The sequence below is a fragment of the Onychomys torridus genome, chromosome 18 (genome assembly GCF_903995425.1).
Source record: "Onychomys torridus chromosome 18, mOncTor1.1, whole genome shotgun sequence".
Classification (NCBI taxonomy): domain Eukaryota; kingdom Metazoa; phylum Chordata; class Mammalia; order Rodentia; family Cricetidae; genus Onychomys; species Onychomys torridus.
In genome coordinates this window covers 11,544,389-11,561,610 of record NC_050460.1, presented here as the reverse complement: position 1 = coordinate 11,561,610, position 17,222 = coordinate 11,544,389, and the positions used below count along the sequence as shown (strand labels likewise).

Genomic DNA, 17,222 nt, shown 5'->3' with positions numbered 1-17,222 from the left:
GAGACCCTGCCAAAAAAACAAAACAAACAAAAACCCACAGAACAAACAACATCAAAAACTGGGTTTAATGTTTAAAATAAACCAATTTTAGTGTAATCTGTAAGTTAAAATGTTCTCATGGGAACAGGGGAGGTAGAAAAGAGAAAAATACAACAGGTGGGAAGAAACGGAAAAAAATAGAATTCCTAAATTCTTACTATCCTAACGTTTTATAAGCATATACTAAAAAATCACTTCCCTAGCAGCTTCAGAAATTAGTACTTTGAATGAGCACCTGCATGAAGTTTGACCAGCCTACACTCTGTGAACATTGAAATTACATACAGGGTAACGTTAAATAAGGACTGCAGCTGCTCTATCTATCATGTGGGTAGCTAATGAGATGCTGGATCCACTCATTTCTTTAATCCTTATGCTATCTTTTTTTGTATTCATAATACGTACACAATAAAATATATTTCTAAAAAAAAAACAACCACATACACTAAGGCAAATGTTAAGAGGTAACTTAAAACAGTAAGATGAACTTCAAATCAAAATACTCCACAAGGCTATAGGACAAGTAAATATTTATTATTTATGCTCTCATAAGTAATTATTATTCTAACAGACCTAAAACTCGGGAGGTTTGGAGTTTGTTTGTTTGCCTTAGAATTTATTCTACTTGATACAATCATTTCTTTCTTTACACTAGGTGTCCCGAGGTGGGTGAGATGGCTCAGCAGGCAGAGGTGCCTGCCATCAAGCCTTTTATAACCTGAGTGCACACCCAGCGACCCAAAGGGTGGAAGGAGAAAACAACTCCTACAAGTTGTTCTCAGACCATTTCCCACAGCAAGACAAGTCTCATGACCTTCACTTACTAACAACATTTAGGTTGTCCAAATCTTGGAGTTAACAAAGAAACAAAAATAAGCAATGTTATCACTGGTCATTTCTCTCATTTTTTTAAAACATTTATTATTTATTTATTATACAGCATGTATGACTGCAGGCCAGAAGAGGGCGCCAGATCTTATTACAGATGGTTGTGAGCCACCATGTGGTTGATGGGAATTGAACTCAGGACCTCTGGAAGAGCAGACAGTGGTCTTAACCTCTGAGCCATCTCTCCAGCCCACATTTCTCTTATTTTATTTTTTTTCCTTTTTAAGAATTATTGAATAGCTTGAGTATTTTGCCTACCTGTATGACTATGCACCACATGCATGTCTGATGCCTGCAGAAGTCAAAAGAGGGTGTGTATTCCCTGGAACTAGAGTTATAAGGACTCTCAGAAACATGTGGGTGCTGGGAACTGAACCCAGGTCCTCTGCTTTTAGCTGTTAAGCCATCTCTCCAGTCCCCTATTATGGTTTTTAGTACATCAATTACAAGCAATACAGATAATAAAAACTTTAAAAAGAAATCACTTGAAGAGCTTGTATTCATGTTCCCAGAACACACCCAAAAAAGACAAAGTCCAAGCCCATGTGAAGCTAATATTTTCTATAGGCAATGCAAGAATTTTGAAAGATATTTCTATGAATGATGATTCACTAAAAAAAAATACTTTACCTTACTTATCAAATGGATTATCTCCCCTTCTTTAAAAGTAAGTTCATCTTCATTGGTTCCTTCATAGGCAAATAATGTTCTACAATATTCCTTAGCTGAAGTAAAGAATATAAACGATGTAATTTATACAAATTGATTTAGTGCAGCAGATACTTATTAAATCTCTATGTAAAGCAATATACTCACTAAGCTATTAAAGGTTGAACTAATAATTTTAAAACTTATACTCAGTGTTAAGAAAAAATTTCCCTATCACTCAAATATTATTCAGCGTCTGCTATGCACAAAACATAGTTTTAACTTAAGAGAGATTCTTAAATGACAGCATGCCAGAATTCTCAACTTCATTTGCTTTTATCCAGTAGGATTTAATATTGAGGGAATTAGTACAGCATGAATATCCCTCTAGTGAGTTAACAATGTAAAATCATATTTACACTAGTGGAGTGCACTTTAGAAAAAACTCACCTTTAATCTTGCCATCAGTGTCTGGTTTTGCCACCTCCACATTCTGGGTTCTGGATCCCAGTGACTGCAGGATTAAGGGCTAGAAGAGAAAGGGGTATTTTTTTTTTTTTTTTTTTTTTTAATTTTACTTTTCAGGCTAGGGAGATGGCTCAGTGGTTAAGAGCACTTGCTGCTCTTCCAGAGAACCCACATGGTGGCTCACAACCATCTGTAACTCCAATCCCAGGGAATCCAAGTTCCTTTCTGGCCTCTGAAGGTGCTATGCACACATTTGATACAGATATACATGCAGGTAAAACACCCACACAAAAAAAATAAATAAGTCTAAAAGACTTTTAAGATTTTACTTTAATATATGTGTGTGTGTGTGTGTGTGTGTGTGTGTGTGTATTTAATAAATTTATATCTATGTGTGGGAATGTTCACGTGAATTCAGTTGCCCATAGAGGACAAAAGATAGTGTTGATCCCTGGAGCTGGAGTCACAGGTGGCTGGAGTCACCTGACAAGGATATTGGGCACAGAACTCTGGTCCTCTACAAGACCAATATGCATTCTTAACTGCTGGGTCATGTCTCCAGCACAAGAACAATACCATTAAACCAAGTTTCCCTTTATACTTTCCCAGCCCTCCCTAATGGTCCTTATAGTCAGATTAGTAATCTAACTAAAAAAATCAGCAATAAAAAATTAATAATCTCACAATTTCCTCAAATGATAGCTACTAATTTTTTTTTTCTTACATGTACAGGTGTTTTGCCTGCATGTATATCTGTTCATTGAGTGTATGTAGTGTCCATGGAGGCCAGAAGAAGGCAGTGGATCCCCTGGGACTGGAGTTACAGAGGGTTCTGTGTCACTATGTGGATGCTAGGAATCGAACCCAGGTCCTCTGGAAGAGCAGCCAGTGCTCTTACCCACTAAGCCATCTCTCTAGTCCCAATAGCCACTAATTTTTAAAACTATCTAAAAATAACATACTCTGGTATCCACATTATGATTTAACACTAGAACTTCTAAAATAAATAAAAGTAATAATCACTTTATATATGTTGAAACTTAATGCTTACAACTTTTTGCATCACGTAGGGATTTATCATTCTTCCTTTTCACATTAGGAAGCAGTTAATCCACCAAAGCAGTGACACCCTGGAGCCCATGTCTGAACCTTTAAAAATGGACCCTTAACAACACTAAACCTTAAAATTAGAGGGAATTTAAAAATTAATTTTATGCATTTTAATTTTTTTTTTTGTCTGTTTGTTTTTTGTTTTTTTTGTTTTTCGAGACAGGGTTTCTCTGTAGCTTTAGAGGCTGTCCTGGAACTCCAGGCTGGCCTCGAACTCATAGAGATCCACCTGCCTCTGCCTCCCAAGTGTTGGGATTACAGGTATACGCCACCATCGCCTGGCCGTATTTTAATTTCTTACATGTATATACTGTAGGGCCCTGGAACTCCCAAGTTGGGTAATTGCTGCCCTGCTTGCCTGCCCCTTGACCTTGATGTCCTCCCTATGCTGATTCCCTGCCAGTCTCCACCCTCCTGAATACTTAAGGGAAGTTCCTTGTTTGTGTTTCCTGCATTTGGTATAAACAGCTTAGAAGCAAAAATGTAGAATATTCAGTAGCGAACTTCTGCCCTCTGGGGTTCCTCCATTGTGCTGTAAGCCTGTATTTAAGGTTCTCTCCCTTCTTCAATAAAAGGCATTCAGCATCCCCTGGCACGAATGACCTGCTGTCTTTTGTCTCTGTTTTTCGAGCCACAGCCCCTCGCTTGGACATGGTAAACGGGTGGTGGTAGCACGGGCGCTACCGCAACATATACTATTATTTTTAAGTTTCATATATGAGTACTACATCTACATTACAACCCTGAAGAAGAGGGAATTTTAAAAACTTTGTAGTTCATTACTATTGGAATGAAAATGTTTAGGTACTGTTACAACTATTCCATAGTCTACTTAGACATTTCTCCATAGAGTATGGTAGGTCCAAACTACCTTTAACAAGTGTTTCCTTGAGTCCTCTACCAAACTGACATTAGACTTCAATGGTTAAAAAATTGAATACACTGATAACTAACCTATCATTATGTTTTTGTGTCTTCCAAAATGCTCACTTTAAATTTCTGCCAGTTCTAACCATACCTTTCAATATGGTATCACCTAAAACATACCAAGTGTTCCCTACTTTATTAAATAATGTGACCCTGAGACTACTCTCCCTAATAACTGAGTAGTAAACATCATTAATTGTGACTGACAAGATGCTAATGTAATGTCATTAATCAAATAAGTTAGTACAATCACACATTTTTAGAGCTTAAAGGGACCCAAGTTCATTTAGTCCAATATCCCTCACAGAACAAAAAGCTGTAAAACACCATTTCACAAAACTGAGAATCCAATCCATTATACCCTATAATCTTTTCTTTCCTTCCTTTTTCCTTCCTTTTTCCTTCCTTCCTTCCTTCCTTCCTTCCTTCCTTCCTTCCTTCCTTCCTTCCTTCCTTTCTTTTTTCTTTCAAGATAGCATTTCACTATGGGGCCCTAGCTGGCCTGGAAATTGAGATGTACACCAGAAAGGCCTCTCTCTAACTCACAGAGATTCACCTGCTTCTGCCTCAAATGCTAGATTTAAAGATACATGCCATCACACTAGACTAGACCCTAAAGTCATAATGCCAAGAATCTCAGAGATTGGAAAGGGAAGGGCAGGAAGCAGAGGTGCTCTTTCCTGAATCTAACTCACAATTAAATAGGAAATATGTAGCAACCTGGCAGAGGAGAAGACTACTAAAAACAACCATCTTGGGAGAAATAACAATGTATTTCACCAACCAAATGAGATGTAGCTGAATTGGATAAATAATGAAATATCTTAAACCTTTAAGAGTTAAGGAGATATGAGAATTATAGGCCCTGGGGAAATGGCACAGCAGGTAAGAGAACTTACTGCTCTTAAAGAAGACCCAGGTTTGGTCCCCAACACCCACTCATCAGCTCAATCAAGCACATGAAACTCCAGTTTCAGAGGATCCAGCTCCCTCTTCTGATATTCTCGGGTTCATGTGTGCACGTTACACACATATACACATATGTGCGCACACGCACACACATAAAACAAACTTTAAAAAAAAAGATGAGAACTGTAGGGATAAAGTTCATTTCTTCTGAAGCAATTACTCACTCAGTATCTCCAAAATACAGACACTGGGAACAAAAATTTTCAAAGAAATGCTCAAGACTGCAATTATTTCCCCTCAAAACAAAAACCTGAAGGCTTAGTTTGTAGCTTTTTATTAGATCTTATAAATTATGGATTATTCACTTGACTTCATTTGAAAATGCTAGTAAAATGCTAATAAAATTATCTAAACACTCAGAAGTGAGGTTAGTAAATTTAGCTATTGTTGAGAATCCAGAGAAAAGTTAAGTAGCACTTACGTATTCATTATTTCATTTTTAATTCACTTTAATAGTTTATTTTTAGCTATTAAATTAAAAGAAAAATCACAAATCTTTAGCTGTAAACAGCAAAAAGAAAATACCACCCTTTTATATTTACACTGTTATAACCACAAGACCCTAAGGTTGCCAGTAAGAAATGTCTATCTTGGATTTACCAATTAATAAGCTCCTAAGTTTACAACACTTAAATATAATTATTACCATTACAAATTGCAAGAGACATTTCCCATAAACTTCTTATGCTAAACTTCTTACGCATAAGTCCCTAAGACTCCCAAAAGGAAACTAATAGACTTTCAAAATTTTACAACTTAAAAAAAATTCTTAGTGATGAGGGGTGAGACACCAGGGGGATCTTGAGGTCCAGGCTAGGCTGGGTTACATAGGGAATCCTTATCTCAAAAAAGCATATAAACAAACAAAAAGCCAAGATTCTTACCCCTAAAGTGCTAAATGAAACAATGAATAAAATTAACCTGTTAAATTCATTATTACTACCTGTGATAGTTAGCTATGATTACCACCTGTGATAGTTAGTTTTTGTCAAATTGACACAAACTAGCATCACCTAAGAGGGAAACTCAACTAAGGAACTGCTTCCATCAGCCTGGCCAGTGGGTCATGTCTGTGAGCATCTCTTGACTGCTGACTGATGTGAGAAGGACCAGTCCAGCTGAGCAAGCCAGGAAGCAGCTTCTCCATGGTTCCTGCCTCCATTCCTGCTTGAGTCCTGCTCTGATTCCCTCAATGATGGACTGATTGGAATATGTGAGCCAAATAAACTTTCCTCCCTCCAAGCCAGCTTTGCTCGGTATGTACCACAATAACTGAGAAGCAGTACACTACCTTTTCTGGTTTCTTCTCCTCTGTTTCACTGCTGGATGTTCTTGTCCTAAGTCTCACAGAGCCTTCTTTAAAAATATCTCCAAATCCAATCCCTCGAATTTTCTTTGGCTGTGTAACCGATCCAGGAGCACTTTCGCTCGTGTTCCCCGGAGACAGTAAAGGTGAGGTAGGGCCAGTCAATGCTATTTCTAAAAGAAGAATTTTGTTTATGAAGAATGACACCCAAAATTACAGAAGTCTGTATCGTATACTAAAAACAAAACAAAAACAATAGACAAAGACAGTAAGATAAACAGCACGGTGCTCAAACATCCTAGAGTAAGATGTGCTTTACATTGGTTGCTGTTGCTGTGTTGAATAAAACAGTAGCTATTCTAATTATAATTTTATGACAGAGAAATTCAGGAAACTGGGGGCTAGAGAGATGGCTCAGCAGTTAACAGCACAGACTGCTCTTCCAGAGGACCCAGGTTCAATTCCAGCACCCACATGGCAGCTCAAAACTGTCTCTAACTCCAGTTCTAGGGCACCTGATACCCTCACATCAATGCACATGAAATAAAGTTAAATAATTAAAGAAAGAAAGAAATTCAGGAAACTAACACAAAAGATTCCTAGCAAGATGCTACAGCTTAGCTATGGTTTGTCTCCTAAAGGTTCCTGTGCTTGTTAATGGCACAGAAAAGTGATGAAACATCTAAAAGGTGGCACCCACGAGGAGATGGGGTCATCACCACCTGGGCACTAATGTTAGGATTCGCAGGACTGGGTTAGTTCCTGAAAGCGTTTGCTATAAAGAAGCTTCACAGTAGTGTTTCTTTTCCTGAAGGACCCTTTGATATTAATATAACCACCCCAGATATAGTATATCCTACACAGAATACCAAGTTCTATCTTTCTTGTAACCTGTTTTGAGGCTCTGATAGTATATTTACCTGTCTGGCAATCTTGTCCTTTCAATTTTCAGACCCTTTATTAATACAAATGTTTCTGTTTTTATTCCTTTTCTCTCTTTCTCATCTTGGTTTGTCCCATTCTTTATTAGCATCTCATTTTAATAGCCTATTAAATACCCCTCTGCTGCAGTTTGAATGTACACTTATAGTCATTGAAAAAAAAAATTATATATCACTATTTACCCTAAAATCTATCCCCTTTTTTTTTCATTAAATTTGCACTACAAAAGATACTTTATGTGTACCTCCACATAGTGACATTTTTTTTAATCCAAACGTGATCCTTTGTTTGAAAAATTAACCAAGAAATCATGGATTATACTGAGTATTGAGGAAAAGTAGTACAAAAGAGACACCTGATGAAAATACGGCATTCAGGCATTGGGGATGTAGCTCAGTGGTAGAGCACTTGCTTAGCAAGTGCAAGGCCCTGGGTTTGGTCCTCAGCTCCAGCAAAAAAAAAAAAAAAAAAAAAAAAAAAAAGAAAAAAATCAGCATTCAATAAAACAATTCAGCTGGGTGGTGGTGCACACGCCTATAATCCCAGCACTCGGGAGGCAGAGGCAAGTGGATCTCTCTGAGTTTGAGGCCAGCCTGGTCTACAGAGCTAGTCCAGGACAGGCTCCAAAGCTACAGAGAAACCCTGTCTTGAAAAAAACCAGATCGACAGACAGACAGACAGACAGACAGATAGATGAAGCAATTCAATCTAACATTAATCTTACAACAGCAGTCTAGAAGTTTTTCAAGATAGCCCCACAGTTTGTGTTTGTGTCTATTAATGTGAAGGAATGGAGGGAAAGAGGGAGAGAGAGGAAGAGACATTATCTTGATTATCTTTATGTGGATAGGCCCATATTCCCTAACAGGGCTCTAACTCAACATCTCAAAGTAAATTCACCATCCATCCCAACTTAAACCTATCTCTGGAAACAGTTATCTGCATCAACCCAAGGACTACCTGGTAATCTCTGACCAGTCTTCTTCAGTCGCTCTGCACCCCATCCTAACCAGACCCTCTATGATACAGAAGCTACATAGCACTCCTGTTCTTCCCCTGTCTCTCCACCACCACAGCATTCTTGTGGTTTAGACGATTACTCTCTCTACCTAAATCACCAAAATACTCTCAGCCGGTGCCGCCAACCCAGTCTTCTTCTATGCACTCTCCACATTGCAACCAAAACAAGCCAGCTTACAAAGACAGTTTTGATCACTTCACTCCCCTCAAGCCTCCTCTGTGATTTAGTGTTTTTAATGCCTCAAGCCTGACAGTTTCTCCACCCTTAACACCACCTTCAACTATATAATCCAAAATCACTCTGAACTGAACGCCTCTCAGGATCTTTAAAAAACCTATGGTTCTTCTTCACTCTTCAAGTTTGCTGAGGTACTGTCTATTTTGAGACTTCTGCAAAAGGGCTTTTTCCCTCTCTTACACACACCTCTGAAGTTTCTTGTGACAAATATTTTTCATGTCAAATTACATTAACTTTGACTTATTTAATAAATAGCCTTTTATTTTGAATGGAACAAAAGCTTCAAAGTGGGGCGGGAAGGGGTGTGTGCTTGGTTATTCACCACTGAATCCCCAGAATCTAGCACAGAATGTTGGACAACAAGCACTCAATATACTACAAGTAAACTATGGATGTTAAGTGAATAGCAGTTTTTACAAGCAGGGTTTCCCTTCAGTCTATGACTATTAGATTTCAGATTTAATGCCATGCCCCCATTTAAATGTAAATGAACTCTCATATCACTGCTCAGAAACCTCAGTCATGACTCAGGGAAATTAAAATCCAATAGGCAAACCACAGGGCTGCAATGTAAAGAAATGCCTAGTACCTCATTTCCTGTCCATGTCTTCTATACATTAAGTAGTATAAAAGAAAGCAACAGAAACCCAACTGTGATTTTACTACTCAAGTGGATATTCAGGAGTTCCAATTTCAGCACCTTTAATGATACCAATACCCTCAACAGTTAAGGTTTCATTTTCTACGCTGTCTGAAAAGTTCTCTGTATACCAAAAAGTAATATTCTTTCATTCATTGGACATCAACATGTCACACTATTCCACAAAATAGGCATTTGGCAGTGACCAAAATTTATATATTCTAATAAGTAGTTTGCCAGTATGTGTGTGTATAAATAGGAATAGTAAATCCTGCTTCAAAATGAAATCAAAGAGAATATAATTAAAGAGAAGGGGTTGAGACTTTTGTTTTTTTTTTATACAAGAGCAGTCAGAAAGAGCATCAATAATGAAGTGATTAATAAGAGAATACTAAATCAGACAAGAGGCCATCAGAATACTTCAAAAAGCCTACCAAGCAAAAACACAATGAGGTCACAGCATCCATGGAAGTTCCATATCCAAGTGTTCTGTATTCAGATTCGACCAAGTGGAAATGTGGTTGGGTATATGAAAGCTGCATCTTCACAAACTTTTTCTTGTTTTTCCTCATAAATACAGTACAACAACTATTTACATTGTTTTAGGTATTGTAAGTAAAACTGGAAATTACTTAACATACACAATCAGATGTTCCTAAATTATAGGCAAATTCTATGCCATTTTAGAAAGAAACTGTAGTATCCTCTGATTCTGATACCTATGGGGAACCCTAGAATCTAAGTTTCCCCCCCATACTAAATGAAAACAATGTACTGAATCCACTCAAGAAAAATCAAAGCAATTGGTGTACACTCTCCAAAAGTCTCAATCCCCAGAAAAGCAGACAGAAGATAAAGGAAATGGTCTAAAGACAAAAAGTAAACTGTATATGTAGTCCTGAGTTCAGAAGAAAAAATATCGTTATATATGTATAACAGAACAATTAAAGAAGTCTGTAGATGAACTATGTGTGAACTATGTTATCCACATAAAGTGTCTTGATTTGATGATGATAATGTAACTATGAGACTAGCTTTGATCTAAAAGATTAACAAGATTTTATAAACAGCTATAGAGAGAACATGAACAATCATTAGCACATAGTGAATTGTTAACTGGATAAATCTGGGTAAAGAATGCATGAGAAGTCTTTCATTTTTATGTTTCCCCAAGTTAAAAAGAAACATTTCTAGCACATGCCTGTAATCTCAGCACCTGGAGGTTGAAGCAGGAGGATTACCTTGAATTTGAGGGCAACCTGGACTATAGCAAAACCCTTTCTCAGGAAAAAAAAAAAAAGGCTTCAAAAGATGGTCCTATAAACTAACACTTTAAAAGTACTCAGCAATGGAATTCAAACAATCGAACTCTTAGAAATTCTGATCTTCAATAAAAATAAAAGCATATAATCCTAACAGTCTCAGTTTTCTCTGATATAAAATGAGAGGCTAGGGGCTGGAGAGATGGGTCTGTAGTTAAGAGCACATTGCTGACCTTCCAGAGGACTGCATTCACTACCTAGCACCCGTATCAGTCAGCTCACAACTGTCTCTAACTCCAGCTCAGGAGATCCATCATCCTTTTCTGACCTCCCCAGGCATCCACATACTCACATGTAAATATACATACACACAGAAAGAAACAAATTTTAATAAGTAAAAATGAAAAGCAATCAAATGAAACTAGGGGGTTATAAGGACTTTCTCGGCATCTAGATGTTTCTGAACGTCACTCTCACCTCATGCCATTTTCTGCCATTTAAAAAGCCTAGCTTTTCCTCACAAACATTCATTTTCTTCATATTTTTCTACCATTCATTTAGACTGCCTTCTTGGGCTGGGGAGAGACTGGCTGCTATCAGAAAACCTAGGTTTGATTCCCAGCACACAAATGGTGGCTTACACACCTGTCTGTTAACTCCAGTCTTCAGGGATCCAAAACGCTCTTCTAGCCTTGGAAAGAACCAGGCACACACGTGGCATACAGAAAACATGCAGGCAAAACACCCATAAAAATTAAATAAATTAATTAAAAATTATAAAGAAAAAAAAAAAAAAAAAAAAAAAGACTGCCTACTCTCCAGGCTCCAAGTTTCTTAAGTTGTAGTATTAGGGAAGATACCATCGAATACATATGCAGAAATAAACACATAATTATGAATGATGACAAAACTGCAGGGAATTCTTTTTAAAGTCTGAGATAGCAAAGCTAAAAGCATAACACTTAATAATTTCAAAACTGAACTCTAGATTTCTTTTATCAATTACATTTAATGCTACTATAGATATATTTTTATTTTTATTTTGTGAGTATTTATTTTAATTATTTGCGTGTGTGGGTGTGTGCCCAAGGAACCAGATCCTCCTGGAGCTGGAGTTACAGGGTGTTATGAGCTGCCCAACAAGCATGCTGGGAAACTAACTCAAGTGCTCTGCAAGAGCAGTCAGTATGTGCTCTTAACTGCTGAGCCATCTCTCCAACCTCAAATCTATGAAATTTTTAATTATTTGGATTTATTTTCTCTAAAAATCTCATCATTCAGTTCAATAAAGTTCAGAAATCCATTCTCAACACATTAACAGCTTTTGTTTCACTTCAAATCATTTGCTCACCCATATATAAAACACTAAAAGTTATAATGGCACACAGGTAAAGCCACGGAACAAGAGGCAACATACAGATCAACAGAAATGGGCTGATTTTAAATGTAAGAGGTAGTTAGTTAGTAGTAGGCCTGAGCTAATGGCAGAGCAGTTTTAATTAATATAAGCTTCTGTAGGTTTACTTGGGGAACGTGAGTGGGAGAGACTTGTCCCTACTGCCGGCTTGCCGGAACATAGGAAAACCCCAACTTACAAAAAGTATTGACAGCCGGGCAGTGGTGGCGCACGCCTGTAATCCCAGCACTCGGGAGGCAGTGGTAGGTGGATCTCTATGAGTTGGAGGCCAGCCCAATCTACAGAGTTAGTCCAGGACAGGCTCCAAAAGCTACAGAGAAACCCTGCCTCGAAAAACCAAAACAACAAAAACAACAAGAAAGTATTGACAAAAGTCAAAGGAAATTAACAATTCAAAACAATACACCGCCCTGCAACTACATATAATACCTTTTTGATAAAATCATTTCTCTGTTTGCAAACTAATTATAGAAAGGCAAAGATAGTGTATATTCTCTGCCACAACTCAAATAAAAAAGTAACACACACACCCCTTGGCATTATACTGACCCTAAAAAGAAAAGAAAAAATAGCTGGTATCCTTCAGATTATAGAATACCCCTTAAAATCTATGAATATATGCATATAACCAAGACATGGCTTAAAAAAGCATGACTTTTAAAATCCTCACTATATGTATAGTTCCACTTGCACTTGAAAATTTAAGTAAGCTTTTAAAGTAAGTTTCCTAAATACCACAGCAAATAGTATTACATTTTAAAAAATAGTATTCATTTATAACTAGCTTGGGTTAAAATTTCCTCAATTAAATTCCTTGAATGGAGAGCATATTAAGATGATTTTGTGTTTCTAATTGACAAGACATCAAAGTTTATTAAGCTACACATGGTAGGACACATACTTGGAATCCTAGCACTTGAGAAGCTGAGACAGGAGGATTGCTACAAGTCCAAAGCCAGCCTGGCCGACACAGTGAGTTCTATGCCAGATAAAGCTACATAATAGAGAACTTACCTCAAAAGACCAAATAACAACAAAAGCAAGAACAACTAAATGGCATTTGGCTGTAGGGAAAACAGAATCTGGTGTATGAATATAGAAAACAAAAGTAAGATTGCTATTTTAAATTTTCTCAATTATTAAGCTAGGCCATCTGCAAACTCAGCAGTTCAAAAAGTACAGATAAACAATAGGATAAAACAGAACTCAGGGAAAGAAAAAGAACAAACTATTTGACCAGGTATTTTTTCCCCTTTTATTCCCATTATAATCTGCTTTTTAAAACTAGATAAACTGAAACTGATTAAGCACCCAAAAAAACAATTCCAAAAGATAAAGCCACAGTAAAGTCTTTCACCTACCTGACTCGTCCTGACCTTCATGAGTCTCACCATCATCCGTGATCTCTAGCTCTTTCACAAAGTTTGAGGGGAAAAGTCCCAACTTATTGTTTAGGGTTCCACTCCACCAGCCTTCCTCTACCTGAAAAAGGTCACAGGTCAAAAGTAATAAAATTCTTTTAAGTGAAAACCTTCACTCTATGGGAAAACTGAACTGTAAAAATAAATTAGCAAATAATAAATGATGCAAAACAAGCACTTTAAAAGAAAGAAAACACAAGTCGGGAATATATTTTAAGTAGCTAAAGTCTAATATTTATAAATTAATATAAGGTTAGTCATGTGTGGGATTAATCATATTACTTGCAATGTTTACAATGAGAACTTACAATCAATTACAACCTATGAAGCAAGCACCATTTACAAAAGTGAGAGTATAATTCCTAACTGAGAAAGCACACAGCTCCTGACCCACACATTACTGAACCTTGTTTTATAAATAAAAGATATATTATTTACTTAAAAATCTTTGTTTGGACAAAGTTTAGTAACTAAGAATATACTTCCCCAGACCAGTGAAATGACTCAGCAGGTAAGAGTGCTTGCCAATCCTGACTACCTAAATTTGATCACTGAGGCCCACAGAGTAAAAGAAAACTGACCCCCAAAGTTGTTCTACGACCTCTGTACACGTACCATGGCATGAGCATAACACATGCACACGTGCACACACACACTCAGGAGTTAGGAATGAAGAGGAAAGCCGGGTGGTGGTGGTGTGCGCCTTTAATCCCAGCACTCAGGAGGCAGAGGTAGGAGGATCTCTGGGAGTTCAAGGCCAGCCTGGGCTCAGAGTTTCAAGAAAGGTGCCAAAGCTACACAGAGAAACCATGTCTCGAAAAACAAAAAAAGAAGGAAGGGAGGGAGGGAGGGAGGGAGGGAGGGAGGGAGGGAGGGAGGAAGGAAGGAAGGAAGGAAGGAAGGAAGGAAGGAAGGAAATTCAATTCCCAGCACCCATGTCAGACAGCTCACAACATCACAGCTCTTGGGGATCACAAACCTCTACCCACCTCAGGCACCTGCACACACATGCACATAGAGCCACATACATACACATAATTAAAAACAAATTTAATAATAAATGTAAAAACATTTCTAAGGATATAATTTCCTAAGTGGTATAAAATCTTATTTCTCCTTTTTAGTTAAACAGTGATTTTTAACCAAAGTATGAAAAAATTATTTTGGTTTTATTATTTTATTCATGTTATGTGTGTGGGCATTTGTCTGAATGTGGTGTTATGCACCACATGCATGCAGTGGCCTCAGAGGCCATAAGAAGGCGCCAGAGCCCCTGGAACTAGAGTTACCATGTGAATGCTGGGAAGTGAACTGGGGTCCTCCAGGAGAGCAGCCAGTGCTCTCAAATACTGAGCCGTCTCTCCAACCCTGAAAAAAAATCACTTTCAAAATTCATCTAATAAGCACCTTATTCCAAAAAGAATATTCTCATTAATCGAATTCTTTAACAGAAGCTGAAGAGATGGCTCAGCAGTTAAGAGCACTGGCTGATCTTCCAGAGGACCCAGGTTCAATTCCCAGAACCATATGGCAGCTCATAACTGCCTGTAACTCCTGTTTCAAGGGACCCGACACCCTCACATAGACATACATGAATGCAATACCCCAATGCACATTAAAAGAAGAAATCTCTAACAAAGCATTCAGACTCACTAATAATAAGATTGCTCAATTTATTAAAAAATATTCAGTAATTGTTTTCAGATGTATAGTTTCTGCTGTGGATGCAGAAGGGTTTTAGTTAGTAACAGTATATTTTGAAGAGTACATTGCTGGCTGTCACCATTTACTTATCAGCAGTACATCACAGCTAGAAATACATCATTTACATAAATCATCTTCAATGTTATCTACCTTATAACTGAAAGCAAACTTCTCTCTACATATACTTTTTTTGGCTGTCCTGGAACTCACTAAGTAGACTAGGCTGGTCTCAAACTCACAAAGATCCACTTGTCTCAGCCTCCAGATTACTATGCCCAGTCTGAAAACCAACTTTTAATGAATAATTCCTATAATAGGCACTCTTTATGTACTGTACATGATTTATTTGCTAAGAAAAGAGTCGAATCTTGCATATAAGAAATCCCTTTGTTGCCTTTGCTGAAACAACTAAATTGGGAGAATATTAGACTATAGCAATCCATGCTCTTGAAGAAAACAACCAAGAAAGCAGTAAGCACATAATTAGAACATAACTGCTAGGCATGGTGGCACACACCTTTAATCCCAGCACTCAGAAGAAAGAGACCAACCAATCTTTTTTAGTTCCAAGTCAGCTAAAACTACATAGTGAGTACCTGTCTCAAAACAACCAAAACTAATAATAATGAAATGTGAAAAATCAATGCTATAATCAAAGTGGGAATAAAGTGCAACAGGCACATAGGAGTATAAACCTGAAAGTATCAGAATCTGCTCCCCTAAAAGCAAATGACCAAGAAGCTCAACATTAAGCCTAAATAAGAATCTTCTAAAAAAAAAAAAAACATGGGGGGGAGGGGGAATAGTAACATCAAAATACATGATGGTTACAGACAATATAGATGAAATATAAAGTACTAGATACAGGGGCTGGAGAGATGGCTCAGAAGTTAAGAGCACTCACTGACTGCTCTTCCAGAGGTCCTGAGTTCAATTCCCAGCAACCACATGGTGGCTCATAACCATCTGTAAAGAGATCTGGTGCCCTCTTCTGGCCTGCAGACATAACACTATATACATAATAAATTAACCTTTAAAAAAAAGTGCCAGATACATTATGTTTGGGATAGCAAAGTAAAGCAGCAAGCATGAAGAGTTCAGGGGTTTTAGCAGACTCAAGGCAATATAAAACTGGCCATGATGACTTGTGTCTGACCAGAGCACTCAAGACGTAGGGCAGGAGGGCAGGACAGCAGGAGAGCTGCTTTGAGTGTAAGGCCAGACCCAGCTAAATTGTGAGTTCCTGGAAATGGGCTACAGAGTGAGACCCTGCCTCAAAGAATGAAGGAAGAAAAAGAAGAAAAAAACTAAGATAAAGGATTATGCTGTGGGATAATCCTCTTGTATACTGTAACAATTTGTTATTGGAATTGGTCTAATAAAATGCTGATTGGCCAGTAGCCACCAGGCAGAAAGTATAGGCAGGATGACCAAACTAAGAATGATGGGAAGGTGAAGGGCAGAGTGAGGAATTGCCAGCCAGATGCAGAGGGAGAAGATGAACATGTTATGCTAATAAACATACTGCCATGTGGCAGAGCATAAATAAGGAATGTGGGTTAACTTAACATGTAAGAGGCAGTTAGTAAAAAGCCTGAGCTATTTATTGGCTGAGCATTTATAATTCATATTCAGCCTCTGAGTCAGTTATTTGGGACCAGTGGTCAGGACAGGAAATGTTCGATTACAAGATTGAAAATTATGAAACCCACATGTGCTATGGAATTAAGTATGACAAAATGGAACAGACACAAAGAAAAACATCAGTATTATTTAAACTCCAAATATCAAAAGCAACTTGTTAAACGTTTAATTAATAAAATCTTGGGAAGAAGAGTGGTAAAGAACAAGCATTCAAGCACAGCAATAATGAACTGGGCATGGTGACCATGCCTGTAAACCCAGCAGCACTGAGGAGGCTGAGGCAGGAGGACCACCAGTTTAAGGCCAGCCTGGGGTATGAGACCCTGTCTCTAAGAAACAAATAAACAAAAAGCAAACAATCATTTGAAAACAGACTGTACAGTCTAGCCTGCTGACACATGCCTGTAATTTTAGTGCTCAGGAGGTAAAGGGAAGACTATAGGTTTGAGACCAGCCTAAGATAGGTGGTCAGACTCTGGTTCAGAAGAAACAAGGGCCCACTATGCCCAGAGCTCTGGGATCATCTCTTCCACTGGGCAAGGGGGAGCTGTTCAAGACAGGCACAAGAAGATAAGAAGC

General features: G+C 37.9%; 1 protein-coding gene across 1 annotated transcript in view; it reads right to left on the bottom strand.

Annotated features, from left to right (window-relative positions):
• LOC118569609 (CD2 associated protein) overlaps positions 1 to 17,222 on the bottom strand; it is a 98,165-nt gene that overhangs the window by 36,888 nt on the left and 44,055 nt on the right. Inside the window, exons 5-8 of the mRNA XM_036167629.1 lie at positions 13,236 to 13,356; positions 6,341 to 6,528; positions 2,026 to 2,104; positions 1,558 to 1,652 (exon numbers count right to left, since the gene is read on the bottom strand). Of these exons, the coding sequence (XP_036023522.1) occupies positions 1,558 to 1,652; positions 2,026 to 2,104; positions 6,341 to 6,528; positions 13,236 to 13,356 (483 nt within the window). The remainder of the gene's footprint in view (positions 1 to 1,557; positions 1,653 to 2,025; positions 2,105 to 6,340; positions 6,529 to 13,235; positions 13,357 to 17,222) is intronic.